Source organism: Sitophilus oryzae, unplaced genomic scaffold (genome assembly GCF_002938485.1).
Source record: "Sitophilus oryzae breed Bouriz unplaced genomic scaffold, Soryzae_2.0 scaffold_1515_pilon_pilon, whole genome shotgun sequence".
Classification (NCBI taxonomy): Eukaryota; Metazoa; Arthropoda; class Insecta; order Coleoptera; family Curculionidae; genus Sitophilus; species Sitophilus oryzae.
The window spans coordinates 1,089,563-1,112,870 of NW_022146187.1; the positions used below are offsets into that span (position 1 = coordinate 1,089,563).

The window sequence follows — 23,308 nt, forward strand, 5'->3', positions numbered from 1 at the left end:
AAATAGGGTTCAGAGACCCGGTTTTAAAAGTACCGAGAATTTCCGGATCTTTTTGGCCATCACAGAACTGGTCCTCGAAATTAATTCTCGGTTCTTTTGGGACTCGCTAACAATAATTTTTTTTTGCTGTGTGAGAAAATCCTTTGACACTTTTTTTTACTTTTTTCTTTTGAACTTTCTTAATGTTTATTAGCAATTATTGAAGTTTAAATATGTTATTTTTTTGTTGTATATAATGTATTAGATATATTTTAAGTTATGTTTTAATACATATTTGCATTTTTAACTTATTATTTTAAGTTTTTTTCTCAAATTTAGCCAAGTTGGTTTATGTTGTTTGATGTAAATTTTAAGTTATCTATATTTTTTCTTTGCTTGTGTTCATGTTACTTTTCCCATTAATAATTAGGTAATTAACAATTTGATTTTTATTAAAAACCTCAATTTTCTTTCAATTTTACTTTGGAAATCCTCCCCTTGCTTTCTGATTGATGAAATGCGCAATTATTGAACAAAAATTAGTTAGTACTGAAAGTACCGAAAAAACTGTAAGATCTACTTGGAAAATACACTGAAAACATGGAAACGGGAATATAGTAATATGGGTTTACAAGTAGATGATACTAGAGTGTACACCTTACCGTTCGCAGATGATCACGCTTGTAGCACAAGATATAGACGACTTGGAATACATGGGTCTTATGATAACTTATCGGGGAGTATGAAAAATGGAAATTAGAACTTAATATTAAAAAATGGAATACATGTGCATTGGTGGACAACAAGACCTACGATTAACAACGGGATAAGTCATCAGATATTGTAATAGTTATAAATTATAAATGAGGGGTTCAGAAGTGAATAGGATCAAGTCCTAGAAGATAATTTGAAGAAAATGAGAGTAAAAGTTTTTTAATGTTAAAATAAAATAAGCTGGAGAAGAAAACTTGACACAATGCTTTATTACATTTTAAATTGTATAATTGCAAACTAAAGTAACTTAAAATACAACTGTGGTCATTTTTAAGAATGTTTGTTTATACTTTTTTGGACTTAAACCATTTTATCTCTGAAAATATTTGAAATTTTAGATATAAATTAGTTCATCGGTACATTCTTCTTCGTCATTAAGGGATTTGTTGATTTCACATTGTCTATTAATAGTGTCTTCTTCGATTTTTATAAAAATTATGGTATATAGGCGAGATAAAGGGAAGAATATCTTTCATGTGTTGTCTTTTAGAGTGTGTTACGTTACATTTATATGGAAAGACAAGATTTTTCTTTCTCGTGCAATTTCGTTCAGATCAACAACGTGTGTATGTGTAAGAAAACAGCCTAACTTATTGATTTAGTAATAGTGAAAATAATTATAAATCAAATTATACTTTCAGAATCGATAGAATCAGACCTTTCAGATGGCTGATAAAATCTGATTCACTTGGTGCAAATGTTTCAGACTTTGTTTCATTCTTATCCATTTTATCAAAAAAATATTCTATATCTCAAAACTTTAGCTCTTGTGCTAAAATCGCGAACAGCGTTAAATTTCATGGACTTGATCCAGTTCACTTCTGAAAGAAATCAACAGAATATTCAGAAACCAAACAGAAACAGGGTATAGCTGCTTAATGCGTGAAGTATGACTTGATTTATTTCCCTACTGAAAAAAAAAATTATAAACGTATAAAGACGATTATCTTAAAATAGTAGGAAATTGGACTTGATCCATTTTAATTCTGACCACTCCAAATATCTCGAAATGCAAATATCCAAAGACGAAGCACTAGATGAGGCAATATTAGAGAGAAACACACAAGACAGAAAAGCAGTTTCAATGTCAAATGGAATCCTATGGGATAAGAGTATGTATAACGATAAACGAACAAAAAGAATTTACAACTCCATTGTAAAAAGCATAATTTACCTACAACTCTGAAGTATGGCTCTGGGAAGAGAAATCTGAAAGAACGCTAAAAGCCACGGAGATGGACTTTTTGAGATGACCAGCTGGAAAATCCATAAAAAGTAAAATACTTAATGAAACTATAAGACGCCAAACGGAAATAAAACACTATATCGTAAACGACACTACAACCCAACAGTTAATATGGTATGGACATGTGACATGTCCAAAGAATGGAAGAACATCGAATCCCAAAGAAAATATTATATTGAAATCCCATGGTAGAAGAAAAAGACCTCTCAAGAGCTGCGGAGAGGGTATAGATAAAGAAGTTTTTTGTACAGAGGTTTGGAAGTAGATGGATAAGGAGGATAAGGAGATAGAGAGAGGTGGAGATTGGGAATCAAAAGATGGAAAACGTAATTCAATTATGCATATATATGGAAAAATTATTAATGTAAGAAAAACAATAAGAATCTAACTGATTTTAACAAAAAGCTTCAAAGCTGAGGCTCGTATAAATAAACCAAGCACTGTATTATGTAAATATAGTGCACCAAAGCAAAAGGTGGGAATTCAAAGTCACTTTAGTCACTTTACTCGGCTCGCTTCGGTCATGTTCGGCCCCTTTGGCGCCTTCCGACCACTTGTTACTCTCGTTGGTCCATTTTAAAAGCTCGCTCAGTCAGTCGTTGCGATACCGTGGTCTGTTAAGGTATTGTTTGTGCCGTAGTTTGTATCGATAAATTCGCGTCGTGTTGCGATCTTTTCAGGCTACCGTGCACTGAAGATGGTGCGGCAGAAACGTCTGCTTTGGAAAAAATACGGATAGGGTCCGGTTTAAGAACGAAACAGTGGTGATAAACAATAACATTTTGGAACTATGTGGGTCCAATGCGGAAAGGGACCGATGTATTTTGTGCTATACTCGTTTTTGATTGGTGTCAGTTTGGCCTCCATCATGGGGGATGAATGCGATTGGACAGGAAGGTAAATATTCAATGTTTAATATTATACTTTTTTACGTTTTTACATTACAGTTGAGGGTTGGAATCTTTGGTGTTACAACAGCAAACACTGGACGCGCGTTTTGCCAAAGTTTACAGAAAACATATTTCTGTCTCTTTAGTTTCGCTAATCATGTTAGTATCATCAGCAGATGAGTAAAACTGAGTTTTAATCATCTGCTGATGATGTTAACATGGTTAGTAAAATGCGTGTTTAGTGTTTTAAAGTAAAGTGGGTATTTTGGTGTATTGTGGTGAATGGTTTTATTTTTATTTTGCTTAAGTTTTTACAATAATTGAAGTGAAACTTACCGAAACTTCTTTACGCGCGCTTGGAGTAAAACTTCATAGCCGTGACACACAATCTAGTTTATATTCGTAAAATAAACTGCATGTTTTACTTCTTTTAGAAACAAATCAAAAGTGATACACTTTGTCCTTTTTCAAAATGTTAATTAAGTTATAAGTTTCAGAATGCCTATATTAATCTTCATCATCAGAATGATGAATACATAAAAAATGAGCTTTTGTTAAAATTTATATTAACTTATTATTACTGGATATTTGATGCCTTACTGGTAAGAATTTTATAATAAATTGAATAGAATACTATTAATTTGTAGCAGATGAAGAATGTTGATGCATTTATGGATATCACTTCCTCAATCATTATTTTGCTCATAGCTGTTGAACTTGCAGTGTTGTTCACCTGATGGATAAAAATCGTTTTTATCATTATTATACTAGATTTTAAAAATTATTGCAAACTTATTATTGTATATCGTACCAGTTTTTCATATAATAATTACCGATATTAATGTACCTACTCGTTGTTCATTCTTTTATATTTAATACTTTTTTAATATTAATAAAGCAAATCGCTCTAAAGAAGAATTGGACAATGAGGCTTGGGGATAAGATTATTATTATTTATTTACGATTCCTTGACTAATTTGATAGAAATGCAATTCCAAAAACTGTCAGAATACAGTGAGAATAGGACCAAAACAACTTTGTCATCATAAGCTCTACATATTTTGATAGATTTGTCACATTTTACGTAGGTACATAAGTAAGTATTCATATGCAACGTTACAACCATTTGTCGTGATCCTGGATTGGACCACCGTCGTCACCAATCTTGTAGTCGCTGCCACCAAATGTTGTAGTTCTCTATTTGACTCGTATCACCACTTGTTGGGAATGTTATTCTTTATTTTTTTTATAATTAAATTCTTACTAAGTTGTTATTACTTTTTATTTTTAAACTTTTAATACAAAATATAAGAACACCTTCACTTATTTACCTAGTTTATACTACTTCATAAATTTTACTTATCATTATCAATACATACCTACAAGGTGTTTCTTCAAGCAGTTGATTCGATCTATACAGGGTGTCCCAGAAATAAGTGCAAGTATTTTAACTGGTAGTATAGTGTATAGTTCAACCCCCCAGAAACACGCCTATGAGTTTTTTTTTAAAATTCGGAATTATTTGAAATGTTTTTTGGAAATTTTTTTAGTTTTTATTTAAAAAAAATAATTTCTTGATAATATGGCAACATAAATAGTAGACTAAATTTACAAGAAAGAAAATCCAGAAAAGATCCAGTGGTTCTCAAAATTTTAGCAAAAAATCATTTTTTTGGAAATTAAGTAAAATCACTCCGTTATTTTGGATTTATTTGAAAAACGATAAAGAGAAAATATGTTTCTTGCACTTATTTCTGGGACACCCTGTATAAAAATATATAAATTGGATAGGATTATTGGGAGTATTACTAGCATGACATTTTGTCATTTTTATTGTTAAATATAAAAAAAAACGTAAACAACTAATAATTAATAAAGCTTTATAAAATAATACAAATAATATAATTATCTACTTTAATTTTATAACAACAATTTTGCAATAGGAAAAGAAAATCATACTAGCAATTCTAGCAAACTTTATTGCATAATTAATATTCTGTTTCGTTTTATTATTTAACTTCCCATATTATTTGGTTCGCTAATTGCTGTATAAGGTCATTAATATGACTACATGCCTCTGGAGAGGGAAAAGTCGTAAAAATACACAAGATTATACTAAAGATAAGTTATTTGGAGCGATTCTTAATGAAGCGAAAACGATGCCCGCATTTATTTTCTGTCTCATTAAGAAGACCACGACCTGCAACTTTTGCAAGAGGGGCATTTAAAGCTTATGCATCGAGGTTGGAGACCTAAAAAATTGTAAAATGTGCCAAATTTTTGGTTTCATTTCATAACTTAATATCCAATTATTATTACACTACTAATTATTATGGATTTGTTTGTAGCGTTTTTTTTTAAACATTACCACTGCGAACGGTAGCTTTTCGTTGGTAGAGCAGTCGTGGATAAGGTATTTCAATGGAAAGAACTAATTAACAATAATAACTCGAAAATATAAATATTGGGCGCCAGGCATGTACAGAGAAAGAAAACACAGTTGTATATTACTTAAAACTAATGACTATATTTCATGATGTTCTTTGCTGGTACATGACATTGTAGAATTCTAATAAATATATGTATAGTGGTTATATGTAAAAAAAAATGGTGTTAAGAGTTGTACTAAATATCTATGAAAGTAATACCATTACAAGACGTAATGTAATGAAACCTAAGATCTAAATCATATTTTAAATATTAAATCGACGTGAATGTTCTTAACAATCTAACCACTAAACATAGTCTGTACGATATTACTTAAGATGTACGTTACTGTTTAAGACTGAAAATGTTTTAGATGTTAAATGTAAAACTAGAACTTAAATCTACACTTAGCTGTTCTTTATGTAATCTTGCTTCAAACAGTAACAGCGTGAGGTGGGCTCGCATCTCTGTACTGTCTGTCGGCGATCCTGCTGGCCAAAACAACAAAAGGGGCCAGAATGAGGACACCATGAATCAATAGAGCCGTAGCTACTGACTAGGCTTAGATATGGGAGCGAAGCAGCATGGGGCTTACGCTGTATCAATACTGTGGCAATATGGGGACACTACCCGTACCTTGGAACACTACTAGGACCTTGGATAATGCCCGAACCTTGGAATCAATACATAGATATGGGACACCTGCCCATACCTTGGACACAGTCCGTCCATAAGATAACGGTACAGGGGAACACTACCCGTACCTTGGACACAATCCATCCATAAGACCCTCGAAACACTTCCGAGGGCTCAATAATAAACAAAAGAACTGTCCTTTCTTCCATTTAACATTCTGAAGGACAACAGCAAAAGTACACCGACGTGTCAGCAAAATACAAATACGAGTTAAGGTGGGTCAATCCAAAACTCTACCCTGTTGCTTTGAAATAGCAGCGGATTCAAATTATACAGCAAGATTTAAATAATCACCATTTCTCAAAGCAGGATCTGCAACCGTGCCGCAACCGGCCAAAAACAAAGTGAGGTTAAAACGCAGAGAGGCGCCTTGACATATAACAAGGATCTTGACAGCGCGCGCCTCCACAGAACAGTGAAACGATAGCAGGGTTGGCGACTAGGGAACGTAAAAATTACGCCAAGCGTGCCAAATAAATTATCAGGCCTGAACGATACGGAATCCGGTGATGATAGGCCAGACATCATATATTATATATAAAAAAGACATGTAACAAACTAAAAACGTTACATGTTTTTAAATTATATCCATTATCATTGCATCCATCTGTATATTATGTATATACTACATATTTAAGAATATCAATCTTAAATTTGTATATTGCTAGTTGAGGTAGTTCTGAACTTCTGCATCTATTAAGTAATCTTAAAACCAAACCAAACCAAACAAAACACTTGAAGATTGTGCATTGATGAAATATCATGTAAGGATTATGGTCAGAATTATACCCATCATCATTACATCAATCTGGGAATCCTATCTTATTTAAAAATATAGTTCTTTAATTTGTATAAAGCTGGTTTAAATTTTCTGCAGCAATTAAGTAATCCCAGAGATAAAACACTTGAATGACTGGGTATTTATGAAATATCAATAGGATTATAATAAGAAATATTGGACAAACTAGAAGATCAAGTGCATCAACTAAAATAAAGAGCATATATATGATTCAGTTAAGTTAGGGCAGATCAAGATTCAAAATTAATTATAACTAGATTAAAGAAGATATTACTTTTAGTTGCGTGACGTAATTTTGATGAAGTTCATTGCATAGATGTTATTGATTACTGAAAATTGACCAGACATGTCAAGGCAGAGGACCGCCCCTTGTTATTGAAAAAAAAAGGGTATATATAAGTAAAATATATGCAAATTCTAAACAAAAAAATCTTCTTCTTCTTCTTCCGGTGTCGTGCCTGTGTTGTGAGTATTGGCGATCTCCATGACTATTTCACTGAAAAAAAATGCTGCATGTCCAGGTTCATATGTTTCTGAGGCATGGCATTCGTTTTCAATCTAAGAGCAGCATATTCAATCAGATGGGGGAACACAGTGGCCTTGATAGTGTTAAAGAGTTACCGATCTTACTCTAAGACCATATATTTACATTTATTTAAATTCCTTTTCGTATACAGAACTAAAACAAGAAAATAAAATTTGTTTATCATAAAGCTAGAACATAACGAGAGTCCTTGTTTTAGCTCGAAATAATCTCGCTTTCGACAAAGTTTCGACAAGAGCGCATATTTTACACATAAATTCTTTCGAAACGACTTTATTCCTCCGTCCGAAAATAACGTTTTTCTACCGACAGTGTCGTTATCGTCGGTCCGGAGATCCAAATCGGCTTAGTTAGGTATTCAGAGCTCGTTGCAACGCGGCCATAAACTCGGTTTTAGCACCATCCGAAAGATTTATCTCCGATATGATTATGAACAACGACCAGCGGCGGACACGTCTCGTAGGTACCGAGAACTCGTGAGAGGGAAAGGAGAAAACTCGTGGTGCGGTGGTGACAGTCAGGGTTGCCACGAGCTACGCAATTGTGTACTTTGCTACACATTTGTTTCAATGATTGCACATCTACACCACAATCGCCTGAGCTACACATTTTGAAAATTTATATATTTCGTATAAAAAATAATACCAGAACAGTAAATCAGCTGACAAAAGCTGATTTTTTTGCTTTTAAGTTATCTAAGTTCATACATCAAGAAAAAGTCCGCAATCGTACTTTAAATTTTGAACTGACAAATGTCATGTTCCGCCATCAGTGTTTAGGTGTTCAGTAAAATGTCAGAGTATGCACTGGGTCATGAGTCAAGGACCACTAGACAAGAGCCAAAGACGGTAAATAGACAGGATTGCTTAATATTAAATAATACATAATACATACTTTGGCCTAATTTCATTGCTCAATTACGTCACTGTAGTTCACAGTCTTAATTCCACTCGTTTGCATACGTGAATATTATTCAATTCCTATCTCACTTCCTCCCATGTCAGCAAGGACTGCAGTTTCTATGAACAAATTTCAAAGTTCTGCACAATCAAAAATTTTCTTGTGGCAACCCTGGTGACAGTGGCGGGTGAACCTGACGGTATAAAGGCACGTGCTCATTTACCACTAAAAGTATCACTAAGATTAATCAAAAGTTACTATAATTTTCCTCTTCTTACAGTGACATACTCTATACAGAGCGTAGGCTACCTCCCCATGTATAATACATAGTTTCACAAGTACACGGGATCTACAGTTTATCGCCGAATTCGAACGGTACTATTTGAGTGGCGGTACTATTGCCATTGCCTTCCTTGAGGTGGCAGCTCGCTGGTTGCCCTATTTAGGTAAATAAATATTGTCATTTAAATAAATAAAGCGACCGTAGTGGCTGGGGATCGAAATCAGTAGTCCCAGTACCTCTCGCACAGCAGTCAACACTAGTAGTGAGAACTATCGAATGAATACTATCGAAACATTCGATAGTTGCAATTCATTCGAATAATTCGATAGTTAGTAAGAAAACATTCGTTGAAAACTATTCGAATAAAAATTATCGAATAGATCCGTCATCTGCCTTGAAATATTGTATTCTAGTTGTCGTGATCCTGGATTGGACCACCGTCGTCACCAATCTTGTAGTCGCTGCCACCAAATGTTGTAGTTCTCTATTTGACTCGTATCACCACTTGTTGGGAATGTTATTCTTTATTTTTTTTATAATTAAATTCTTACTAAGTTGTTATTACTTTTTATTTTTAAACTTTTAATACAAAGCAACTATCAAGCCGCAACTTCAAGGAAGACAATGGCAAATCACCGTTTGAGTAAATATTTGCCTAGTATAGCCTTCAAGAGTCACCATTAGGGAAAAAATACGGAACACCCACATACGTCAAAAAACAAAACTAATAAATGTCGTTAAAAGAGTGGCAATGGATAGGACATGTGGCAAGACAGGATCCAAACCGATGGCCTCAAAAAGTCATTTTATGGAGACCTATGGGAACAACAAGAATCTTTTGGTCGATGACGTCAGAACAGTGGCAGGACGACAATGAATAGATTGGCTAGAGAACGTGAAGAATGGAAAAACCTAGAAGAGGCCTCCAACACTGGATGGAGAAAGAAGAAGAAGAAGATAGACCTTCAAATAGTGTCGTTCGGATTAGGCAATAAGTCACATGTACCTGTAATACACTGATGACATACATCACAAATTCATTCAAGAGCTCACTTACGCTTTGTATAAAAATGTAAGAAAAAGATCAAATTCTGTGTAAAACAAAAAATAGACGCGTTCAAAAAACTTCAGTTTACATTTTTTGTAGAATTTTCGCATAGGCATAGAATTTAGGCATATGATCCAGTACTAGTGTTCAGTATATTATGGAAATATAGCTGTATCAATAATTACACCACCCTAATATTTATAATAGCTTTTAAGAAACTACATTAATTAATTGTTAAAATAATTATTAAAATTCACAAATCATTTCGAGATCATGTCGATTGAAAAATAATGAATACCCATACGTTAGAAAAAAAAAACAATATCAGAGTAATAATAAGTAAAATTCAATGGGAAGTGATACCCATTGTGTGTCATTTCCAAGCCAACTTGACGTCTTTTTTCGATCATACGGTATATCATCAACATCATCGTTATGGATATTCTCTGCTCGTTCAGTTTTTAAAAATATTAAAACGTATGAAAGAATGTGCATTCTCCTGTCAAAAGCGATTAAACAGGTAATGTAATGAATGCATATTTATGGACTTTATAGACAGACTAATGCATTTAGCGCTATAAAAGAAGAATAGAAATATATTTTAACATTAATAATAGTTGTTTGTCTTTAACTGTTTAAGCCAATGAATAATGTAGGTATAATGAATATTTAACTTGAATTTTTACATAATAGCTTTTTGCTTTTTGTTGTCTGGTCATGGAAATCTGGTTTCTACAAACTAGCCACTTAATTTCCATTTAAAGAAGTTATTTTTTATATTTTATCCGATATAGAAAGTTTTGGTAGCTAGCTAAGTATTTAAGAATGCCAAAAAATAAAAGTATATGATTCTAAAAGAATCCTAACTAAAATAATTGGATATACAGGGTGTCCCAGGCTGAGCGTGCATTAGAAGTTTCTAGAAAACCATAATATCTAGATATGAGATTTTTTACAAATCATTGTTTTACAAGAAAATCTGTCTATTAAAAATATTTTCAATCGAGTGGCACTCCCGGAAATACTGGAAGTTGATAGCAACTTTCTTATTTTAAATAGAAACCCCCATTTTTTATTCGATGTACTTAAACAGCCGTTAAACGGTAGCCTACTAAAATGCCGTTAATAGATATTATGACGTCGTTGATATCGGCGGAAAGTAATGCCTAGCGGTAGGCAGCACCTTAGCGTGGAGGGTGTTAATTCATTGGTTAGTTGGTTATTTGTTGGGGTTGGTTGGTTTTTACGAATTTATATTTGTTTTATATATTTTTTTACAAGTGTCAAGGTTAGTTGCGTTGGTTAAGTTGGTTATTTGGTGGGGTGGATAGCGTTGATTAGTCCTTATAAAATTCCTATATTTCATAAAACCGTCAAGTGCGTCTCATCAACGACGTCATACCTATTAACGGCATTTTAGTAAGCTACCGTTTAACGGCAGTTTAAGTACAGCCTTTTTTATTACATACTTAAATTCTCTGTAAAATTTTATGAATTTTGATATCTAACATTAACCGTTTTTGGGGAAAAAATATTTATAATATTTAGAAGAAAAAAACCGCCTGTCAAAAAAATTTGTATAGTCTACACGTGAAATTTAGTGTGTACCACAGTCACTGTGACATAGAGAGAAGACATGTGGCTATCCAGGCTTTCTATTTCAAAAATTAAATTGTTCGAATGTCACATAATATTGGCCGTAGCTGTCATGGAATTGAGCGATTAAAGCATTATCATAAATCTTTTTTTTTAAATGGAAACCCACTTTCTTATTTCGCTATTGAAGAGGTTTCTTAATTCGTTACTTTTTTATTACACATGTTCCTATACCTAAAAAGAATCGTTTTTAAGTTATTTTAAATTTAGTTGTAAAGAGTATATTTTTCTTGATTTCAACTTGTCTCTGTTTTTTTGCTATCTTTGTTTTTTTGCTTATGATGACACGAGGTGATATATCTCTAAAATCCCGGGATCCCGAAAATCTCGAATAATTTAAATGCCCAATCTTATACTAAGCGGAACATCAATATCTAAAAGTTATATTTCCGTGGTTGTTATATTATATTTTTTTGCAACAAGAATAGTTAATTGTATTTTTTTGCTTACTAAATGTGAATGTTGCTTTATTGTTTTGTCCATTTTAATAAAGCTCTATTGTCATTTTCTTTTAGATATGTGTAACTATATTTTTATTAAGTATTTTTTTAGATTAAGTTCCTCATTCTGATAGTCAATCCCAGGATCTCTGGATATAGATTTTTATCCCGGGATTTCAAAACGGGATCCTGATTCCAAAAATTGGAAACCCTAATTTAAACCAAAAATCCTTCCATTATTAGCTAAGATTTTAATCCAAAAAGTACTGGTAACAAATATTATTTTTTCAACAAAGTGTTGTGTAATTTTATAACGAGCGGAAATATTTTTTTTGTTCTTCCTGTGTAATATACAAGGGTAATATCCAATCGGTTGATTTAGACAGATCGAATATATTATAGACTTTCGTTAACTTATAACCGAAATTTAGACTTCCAAAAAAATTTCCAATTCATGATTGTACAGGGTGTCCCACTAAGAATAGCTCTCGGCTGTATCTCGGGAAGTATTAGCCATAGGGCCTACGGAAAAAAAATATTTATAACTAAAGGGGCTATGAGAAATTGCTGGAAATTATTTTCAAGTTTGTAAAACGGCCGCTAGAGAGCGCAACTGATATGGAAAATAAGAAAATAGAATTTTTACAGAATTTTGACTAGATAATGGGTACTATAAATAATAGCTTTATAACCTTCAATAAATTTTGGATTTTTTGTGTTTGGTTTGGTTTGGTTTGGGGAAAAATGGTTGTTCACAACCATAAGTTGTTCACAACCATTTTTCCCTATCTGCTAAAATAAAGTGGTGGGGGAAGGTTACCTACCTCTTATCCTCTTATTATAGGTGCTTAATTCTATACAGTTTTTTTAATAAATCTTCGCATATTTATGAAGACATGAGCCGCCACTGAAGTATATTTTAACACTTTTTTTATATGCCTCAAACAAAAAAATATCAAAATCTCCGCCACTTTACCAGTGATAATATCTAAACTCGTTTTTCGAAAATCGAACCAACAAGGCGTCAAAAAATAAGCACAGTGAGTCAATGAATGATACGACACTTCGGTCAAACTTTTTTTTACCACTGTTTGAATCACTTAAGTTATGCTGTGTTGTGGCCCGGTCTCGTATCTGATAAAATCTGTGTATAAATTAATCATTAGCGACGCTGATTTGACAGAAACGGCTCGGGAGTGATGGATACATACAAATTATAATAATCAATCTCAGCGAATTAATAAATAATGGATTTTTTCATTACGTTCTGGTATGGCGTATACAAATTTTAATAATTAAAAACAAATTTTAAACTTTATTTGTTTTATTATTTATTTGAAAAAAGAATTAATATTCTTAAAATATTTTACTATTATTTGTATCGCAACATATTTAAAAATAAAAAAAATGTGTGCACTATGTGCGCATATTTGAAGTGAAACTTCTTACTATAAACAAAGTTTACAGAATAAATCTATAAAGGTGCGTTTTCACGCTCATGCAATTAGCGCAAATTGGCTTGTGCATGTCCGATTTGCACAAGTAACTTGTTGCATGAAAACCGAAATCGCAAACTTGCACAAGCCAAAAAGTTTGACTTGAGCTCTGGACTTGAGTGAATCTGGAGCGGCCAGATAATCTGCTTGTGGTTGGCGCAAACGCAAGAACGTATAAACGACACTCCAACTTTTTAACTCTTAGACAAGGAAAGAGAGGGGACAGGTAACACAGCAGCTGAAAGTGAGGCAAGTTGTCACCACTTGAAATTCTCCAATGGCGTAGCATCAGAAATTAGCTTGTATCTAGACGGTACAAAATATTTATTAAAACGTAAACTAATATATCGTTCATTTTTGAGTAATGCATATACAATTTTGTATTTTATAGTCTCACCTTTATAATAAATGAATATCGAAGTCGATAATGCAAAATTTATTTAACAGTCACAGTGGACTGATTATCAAGACAATTATTTATTTATTAACGTGTGTATAATGTATAATTAAATAAAAAATAATGTAATAACATATATTTTAAACGTGTATATACATATATACTCTATGATCGAAAAAAACGGCGTCTTGTTTGTTTGGAAATGACAATTTCACAAATGAATATTAAAAATTACATTATTCATTGAATACTGAATCCGTAAGCAAGTGTGAAGGGTAATGGCTAGATTCATTATTATACCGTATGGTCGAAAAAAAACGACGTCCAGTTGGCTTGTAAATGACGATCGACGACATTCCCCATATAATTTTACATATAAAATGACAGCGACCTTCATTTCATAGCCATCGCTGACGCCGTCTTTTTTCGATGTCGTTTTGTATAGTTTTTATGTCATTTTATATGTAGAATTATATGCGGAATGCCATCGATCGTAATTTACAAGCCAACTGGACGTCGTTTTTTTTTTCGACCATACGGTATAATAATGAATCTAGCCATTACCCTTCACACTTGCGTACGGATTCAATGAATAATGTAATTTTTAATATTTTGTTACCTTCAATCATAAGAATATCCTATTTTTAAGAATATCCGAATTTATTCACAAAAAAATAAAACAATTCTAGAAGCTTTGTGATATTTTATTTATTTTTAAATTTTTATTAATTACTCACTGAAACTATTATTATACACTTAAATTAGCAAATTTTTTGAAAGAATATTTAAAAAATATATGTATGTAGTAACAAGTAGCCCACCACAAGTTTGTCCACCCCCAACAAATCTTGGCAGGTAAATTTAAGTTTTATATAACTATACATATAGATTTTTTATCACTAGAATTTTTCATTTTTTTATAGTTTACAATTATTTTACATACTTGATAACAATACTTTGTACATTTTTTTACATGTAAAATATATAAAAAAATGTTTATTGCAGAAATTGTATTTCTCTGATTATATGTATAATTCCCTACGCCACTGGTGAAATCCGGTCTGAGTAGCAATATTTATAGTTTCAAACATTAATTATAATACAGGATATTGAAAATACTACTTGGAATTATTAAAAATAGTTTGGTTTGGATGTCCTACAAGACATATTAAAAGCATTTTACATATTTTTACTGCTATAATGAAAAAATGTACATTTTATGACCACATAACAAAAGTTGTGTATCGATTTTCACCTGTGAAATGTAATTCCAGCCACTTTTTTCTCGCTTTGGCCTTTGCAGCCATACTCTGAACATCTCACCATACTAAACAACACAGTTTATAAATTTAAAACAAAACAGTTGTCACAAAAAACATAAAAATTCGCTCGGTGTCGCCTCGAAATCTTGTCACCAAAGTATGGCCGCCGATCGAATTTTGACCTCACTATCCGATCACGGGAGAATATGCGTGTTACCCGTCTCCTCTCTTTCCTTGTCTAAGTTTTAACTCAATCGCCTACTTCCGCGCATGTATGTAGCAACGAATTTTGTGCCTTACTTACTTGTATCCGGCTTTTCGTTTTGAATATTTGTTTTGTTACTTTATTTAGAAGACGTTAAAATAATTATTAAAAAGTTTAATTTAATTAGTTAAAATTAATATGGGAATAGCCCTCTTTTCGATCCAAGATCTCTGGGCTCTGCTTTTTTTTGGGTCCTTTAATTTTTTAATTATTAAAACACCTGCCACTGCCAGTAGTTCGTCTTCTTGGTCCATTATTCTGCACACACTTCACAATAGTTGAATCGCAACTATTCATGTCTACTCTATTGGTTCACTTGTCCATTAATTTGTGCAATTCAAACTGAACGTTAAAATGAAGACACCAATTCAGTTCGATTTGTGCAAATTTGCATGCACAAATCAATTTGCGCAAGCTGCTTGAACGTGAAAACGGACCTTTACAGCTATTAAACTGAGGGATTTGAAGGATATATATTTTTTTTTATAAATGCTTTTTATAAACTTCAAAAAAATAGAGTTAATATAAATCGTATACTATTCTAGCTGGATAATTTTATAATGTTTTTTTAATTTTTATTAAAAAACGGTAATTCTATCACTCGGCCGGATAGCCTGGCAGCTGTGGCCATTAAACCAAATTACTACTAATCTATAGCTCTGACTACTACTACTAAATTTATTTTACAATAAGGTTATATTTTTTATTAATGGAATGCTGTATATTTTTGCTTGTTTCATTTGCCATATTTTACAATAAGAATTGCCAAGATTGGAGTGAAAATTCAACTAAGAAATTTAAAATGTAACTTTTTTCGTAACACTGTATGTGCCACTTCCATGTAATATGATCTGATTAGATGACATTCAAAGAATGACAAAAATAATAGTCTACTTTTGTGTTAAAATAACATACCTAACCCCATTGCTATTGTTATATCTTCTTACCCTGGATAAACTATAATATGATTTGTCCAGAGATTCCAGATACATACAATACATTAAAAAAATAGAGAACATTTAGATATATCTACTAGAATGTCAAAATGCGGAAGTAAAAAAAAATGTTTTTCTGTAAATAATGCAATATTTTGGTATAAAACTACAAAAAATCCTAATAATAAACAATCCATTTAAGAAAATAAAATAAATTATATTAATTAAAGAAGAATTACACAGTGCCTATCTACTGCCAAAGAAAATTAAACTATTAGCGTTTACCTTTACTTCATAAATCGTCTACTTGCTTTGATTTGCTTTTGATTCCTCATTAAACTCAATCAAAAAGTAAATTTAAAAATCTATAATCATGCCAACTAGAGAATTTATAATTTACATACCAATTTTAAAGGCATTTTTCCAATGCAAAATGTAAATCGGTTGGTTAAGGATTGAGTATGCAAAAATCTCTAATACACAGGAACAAAAAATCACAAAAAATCTAAAAAAATATTATTTTAATAGTAATTTACTATATAGGTATAAGCGTTTTAGGGAGCATAATATTATCCACGCAAGAACGTTTTAATGCGAGAATGTATAGTTCGAGTGTTTAATTTTCTTAAGTGGATAAAATTCAACTAAAACGTGCATGTAATACACCATTTTTTAACCGCAAACAGGTATATATTTAGTTAAAATTATAAAAATTTGATAGAAAAAATTAGCACACAGCTAGCAATTTTTTTAAACATCAAATTAAAGAAACGCTTGTTGTTATGGTAACAATGTTTTGTTTAATATTGATACAAACAAACTTGCTTAATAAAAGTAAAATGTTTCCCTCAGACAGGGTGTAAAAAAACAAATAAAGGTTTTAAAAAAAAATCTGTTTTTTTATTTTAATTAGATTCTTTGATTTTAATTGGATTTTTTTATTTTAATCGATTTTTTGTTTAAAGTCCTATCCTAAATAGCTAAATCTTCGTAACTCTGCCCGGTATAAATAATGTTAACATATCTACAGCGCGTGTCGTTTTTCCACATCGGTCACCGATATATTTTATGCTGTAAACTTTGCTGATACCCCTATTTTCGCAAAAAATGGCTCACTTAGATCATAAGGACTTTTTTGGAAATAGTCATGACAGTCTTAAATCGAGAATAAAATTAGTACGATCTAATGTTCAAAGTGCAGTACTTATTGTTCAAGTATTTATTGCAGAACAAAATGTCAGTAGACATTTTGAATGAACTAAACGATAAATTAGGGAAGGCAGAAGCAGAAGTTAGCTTGATCAACATTCATCGGTTTCAAAAAACATAAAAAACCTTGACACCAGCATATTTTTTGACATTTGTTTTTGAGTCCTCGAGTCCTATGATAAAAATATAACCCGACATCGGAAACACTAGTTCTGCACTAGAGTGTGCGAATGAAATGTATTCGAATACCGGATTTCTGAATTCCTTTCTGATTTCACAATTTCACAATAAAACTCAGCCATTTAGAAGTATAATGGATTCAAACGAAATAACTTCAAAAATCGTAATAGATGAATGTATATATGAAATAGGTGTTATACATATATCTTTTACAATTATTTTTCGATTTATTAAAGTATTTAAACGTTATAACGGCAAGTGTAACTTTGTATTGTAGTGTAACTTAATGAGGAGATATAGGGTATATTTTGTTATAGAATTACTTTTTTATAGCTTTATAGCAAAAGTTTTTATAACCTTTACAGTTATTTTTCTATTTATCATAAGTTTTTCAACAAGTTGACTTTTTTTATTTAAATCCATGATTAAAATAAAAAAATCCGTTGATTTAAATCAAGAACCATCATTGCACCCTGCTCTCAGAGCTTGTGTCTTAAGAGTTTGCAAAAGTTTTTTAAAAACCACAGAAAATGCAAGAAGATGATGATGGTATTCCTGCAAAAAATTTTGTGGAAGCTCAAGAGGAAGCTACCCATTTACTGCGAAGTCTAGATTTATTTTATTCCACTAGTGAAGAAAATATCACTTTAAACACTTCATATCAGTGTCATATCATTGTGATAACATAATTTTATAATCATTCCAGATGATTTAAATCAGGCTTTCACAAAACAGTTCAAATCATTACCACTCCAAATCGAAATGTTTGCCTCCGATTAGCTTTGAAACGAATTAATTCTCGCCTCCGTTAGAAAGTAGTAAATCGAGACCTGTAAAATCGAAAGCCTGCCCCGCTTACAGCCCCGATTTGACCCTCTGTGAGCTGACGCGCCCATCGATAAATCACACCGATTCCCTTAAGTCCTTTTTACCTGAAACCGTTTTTTACATGGTCATCGCCGCGCCGGATCGATTTTCGAGAGCATTGTTTGCAAAATAGCCGTGGTTTTGGTACGAGTCTGTGCCCTGTCCTTTTTTCTATTGTGTGCTTTTTTGGGGCCTCGTGTCGGGCAGGTCCTATTGTTATAGGCCAGATTTATAATATATTTGTGTATGAATAGTTTATTGATTTAGTAGGCATATGCTTGTGGATTATTTTTTTTCTGTCGCAACCTTGTATTTATTAATATACTAACTCTGATACCTAGTGGGCATAGGGATATTTAGGCGAAGGATCGACCACATACTCATGATGAGTCAAGTCATCAGCCGAACAAAGGAATACGAACTACCGCTAGCACTAGCCTTCTTAGTGTTGCACAAGACAAGAATTCTTGTCTTAGAAATCAATTTCTTGTCTTGTCTTGAAATTCAAGACAAGAAATTTTCAAAGTCTTGTCTTGCAGATTTCTTGAATGGCAAAGTCTTGTCTTGTCTTGCAAGACTCTTGAAATTTCTTGTCTTAAAAAATTTTACATTCTAACAAAAAGGTAATAATATTTCTATATTTTATTTCGTACAGTGCGTTGTATACAAAATGTAATACGGAAAAATGAACAACAACAATACTAATTTTAGCAAAAAAATCTTAACGAAGAAGCAAACGAACTACGTCAACTCGGCCGTTTGTTGAAACAGGAACCATTACCAAACCAAATGTAAGGTTAAGTTCGATTTATGGGTTTTGGGTTATTATTTCGTACCTAACCTGGTGCGTTAAGTTATTTAAGTATTACTCACTACCAAAAAAACTTTTAATATGAAATATGAGCAGTATAAATACTATAAGTGTCGATAGTGAAACCGAGTCCGAACCCTTCCAATTTCCCTTCCGAACTCTTCCAGGATTTAAGTTTGGATACAGGGTGTATGGAAAGGTCATGCTAGAGTGTACTATTTGATACTACTTTTTGTTTGCGGAGCAATTTCGTTCATGAAAAGTAGTACCAAATAGCGCAAATAGCGTGCTCCACGAACCCACCATTAGTTTCAACTACCGTTAGTTTAGTAAATTAGTTTTTTATAATACCATTATACCAATATAATTTTGTGTATAATACCAATTACCAATAAACGGTTTGTTGCCTCGACTTTATTTTATTTCATTCTCAACTCTAAAACACTGGCTCACTGATAGAAAAAGAAATGAACACTGCTCAAAATTAATGCCGTGTTTATACAACATTTGCATAAGTCGTAATCAACACAGTCTTAATCATCGTCATAATCACGACGCAATTGTTGACCGCGCAGTGAAGTTGGGTAACATAATTAAAGGCTAAGTTCATTGTAGATGTCAACAGGTTTATAAGAAGTGGATAGTTTAACTTTTATGATTATGACTATGATTGTGATTACGACTATGTAAATGTATAAACCCGACATTAAATCAAGAAAATGTATCATTTCTAACTTAAAATTTCTTGCATATTAAAGTCTTGTCTTGTCTTGAAATTCAAGACAAGAAATTTTCAAAGTCTTGTCTTGAACTTCTTGCAAGAGTCTTGGTCTTACAAGACTTTTTCAAGATTCTTGTGCAACACTAAGCCTTCTAGATGTCAAAAACGCATTCGACTCGATGTATCCTATAGCAGTAATTGGAGTCCTTACCAACACTATGGGTAACATACACAAACAAAAACTACAGCAACAGTGAAAATGCATCATGGTTTCATGGAGTTCCCCAAACGCAAAAGAATCCGACATGAGAACCTAATTTCTCCAAAGCTTTGAAGAATATTTTTAACGAAGAAGGTTGAAAGAACAAAGGTCTAAATATAGGTGAAAGAATAAATAAACTATTTAAAAGTTCCTAATGACATTATCCTAATTATTGCTGAAACAGCCCTGAAGGGCACAAGAACAAATAAATACACTTCTAGGTCTATTTCGTTGCTGTATACATTCAGCAAAGAAGTAGGCCTAAAGATGAACATTAACAAAACAAAAATCATGTTGAATGGACAGGTATATATACAGTATACTTGGATCAATTGATAAAGAACTTTGATTCACTGCTTCCGAACATTATCAGAAGAATGAAATTGGCATGAAGAGCATTCTGAAACTGAAAAAAGTTTTCGATCAGTTGCTTCTGCCAGTCATATAGGTTGTAAAACTTAGATACTGAAACAAGAACTCATGGAGGAACTCAAGTAAAACTGCAGCAAGGATAAAGTTTATTTCTTCTAATATCAAAAAGGAACTACAAGACAATAGAATGGATAAGACAGAAGATCCAAGTAATAGATATTTTCTACATAAATAAATTCTTTATGAAGGATCAGGGGAAAAAAGCAGTCAAGTCAATTTTTTTTTAAATATTTGGTTAGGCATTTGATTGAGAGTGAGTATAAGCTATCTTTAGAAGACGCTAAACTGGAATAAACAACTTAGTCAGAAGATATAGGTATAGCGTCAAACTTGTACTATAAAGGAAAAACAGCAGGCAAGTCAAGCAAAAAGAGGAAAGAACCAGGCAACTCATTGTTGTGTTCGTACGTTCTCTGTACGTAATGTTCTGTTACAATGGTAGGTACTTTATATAATAAAAAATACCTTTACCAAGTTCTAACATATCTCTATTACGCTATTTTTATTTCCATGAAGATCCCTTAACCTACTCTATTTTTGTAACGTTTTGAACATTGATACTCAAAAGGTATAAAAGACCAAGGAGGCACCCTAATCTATCATAGGACCATGATATTAGCAACAGATAGGACCATAGTGAAAGAATAAATGAAAAATTATCATAATTAACGATGAAATAATATTGAACGATGAAAAAAAGTGGTTAATTATATTTGTATGCAGTTCGGAAATAGATGTAAAGTTGAAATGTCAAATTTATATGTATATCTTGCATAATACATATCTTTATAGTATATATCTTTGTGTTTGGCACCTTAAATTTAAGTTGACAAAGGCTCTGTGAGAGATTCTTTCATCATCATCTCTCAGTATTTCTTCAAACTAAATGATGACGTTTACTAAAACTATATTCCCTTTACTTACTAAAGAAGAGAATATGATTTGATTCATGATCTAGTTGAAAAAGTTAATTCTCTTCTTTGGTATTTTAAATATTGAATATACATTTTGCATGATAATACTTTGCAGTAGATTCTTAATAATTTCATTTTCAAAAAACAGTTTTGTCTAAATGCTTTTTCTTCTTTTGTTGCGGATGTATCTTCTTCAGGAAATTTGTAAATAATAAAGGATGCTTTTGAATGAAATAGCATTTATTTATACGCTGTTATTAAAAATTGGGAAAACCCAGAGGGTTTTATGATAGAAATAAATTTTACAATAATATGATTAGGTCTAGTTCATTGTCAAGAAAAAAAAAACAGGTAGGTACCTGAATTTTTAAACATATTCTTTTCGAGTTTTTCGAAAAGTTATTTGTGTTTTAGCCTTTAAAGAAAAAGAAAAAATTATAAATTTTTACGATTTTACTGCATTTTTTTCAAAATAAAACTTAGTAACGTGTATGTTAATAAAATAGTACAGAAATCTCGGGGAAAATTTTTCATTAGTCTCGAGATTTAGTTACCTAATCATTCAGCAGTATATGCTATTGATAATTAAATGTTTGTTCAATTGATACTTGGAATCATAACAGCAATCTGTCTGGGGGACACTCGTCATATTATACAGACAAAATAATGAAACGAAATATAAAAAACCGTCATTTATAAATTGAAATATATTGGTTTATTCGTTGGTCAATAAATACGTAGCGCCTGTTCGTGGCTTCTAATTAAAGACGAGTTCCAGCTAATTGAACGGGCACATGCCACATTAAGTCGCTCAATCTGGCTTTATATAGGCCTCTCGGAATTAGTCGGGAGAAGAAATAAAGACCGCAAAACAAATAACAGATCGGTTAAGGCGTCGATGACGTCAGGCAAGATTTAAGATGATAAATGCAGAGACGAGAGCGAATCAAAGCTAACGTTTCTTGAGCATGTAATAATCGATTAATAAAGCATTGTTTATGGTGGAAAGTTCTTTCATTGTCTTTTTAAAAATGTATTATTAAACGTTGACCAGTAGAGTAGTTTCAAAAAAAATTACAGGCTGAAAACAAACAAACAAAACAAACAAACAACGCTTTATTGTGCAAAAAGCCAAAACAGCTTCATCGACAAAGCACTCACAAACAACAAAATCACAAAAAAATACAAACAACAAAAAATACACAATACAAATAATACAATTCAAAAAAATTTAAGTCTTTAAAATTACAAAAAGAATATACATGGACAATTTTAGAACAGTACGCAGTAAATAGATATAATTTTAAAGTTCTAAAATATTAAATTCTTGAATTTGACCAGTGTGTGAGATGATCAAAATTTTAAAATTCAAAATTTTTCATAATTAAACATCAACAAAAAGTCGTTTACCGCATATAGGGCTCTCTCCAGTAGGTATGATTTTAGAGCTTTGCGAAATGCGGGAAAGAATGAAAGCGATTTGATATTCAAAGGCAGATGATTGTACATTTTTTGGCATTGTACAGTATTGAACCTTTAACTAGTTCTGAGCTCGGGGTTGGCAGATAAAGATCGTGCTCTGCATTCCTAAGTGGATAGTTATGAGATGGCCTTTCGAGAATAGCAGATATGTGTTTGCAGATTAAGCAAACGGATTCGAAAATGAATAAAGAAGGAAGAGTCAGTATTTTCAAATTTTTAAAGAAATTCTGGCAGTGAGTTCTACTGTTCAGTCCCAATAAATATCGAACTGCTCTCTTTTGAAGTCTGAAAACACGATCAAATTTTGTTGCGCAGCAAGTACCCCAGAATGGAAGGGCATAACGAAGATGTGACTCAAAGAGGGCATAATAGGCTATTCTAGAGGTTGAGAAG

The 23,308-nt window shown here is 32.1% G+C and overlaps 1 protein-coding gene across 1 annotated transcript in view; it reads left to right on the forward strand.

Annotated features, from left to right (window-relative positions):
- Window positions 1-2,592: 2,592 nt before the first annotated feature.
- Window positions 2,593-23,308, forward strand: part of LOC115878490 (meteorin-like protein) — a 142,375-nt gene continuing 121,659 nt past the window's right edge. The window contains exon 1 of the mRNA XM_030895018.1: window positions 2,593-2,896. Within this exon, the coding sequence (XP_030750878.1) occupies window positions 2,790-2,896 (107 nt within the window). The 5' untranslated portion in view covers window positions 2,593-2,789. The remainder of the gene's footprint in view (window positions 2,897-23,308) is intronic.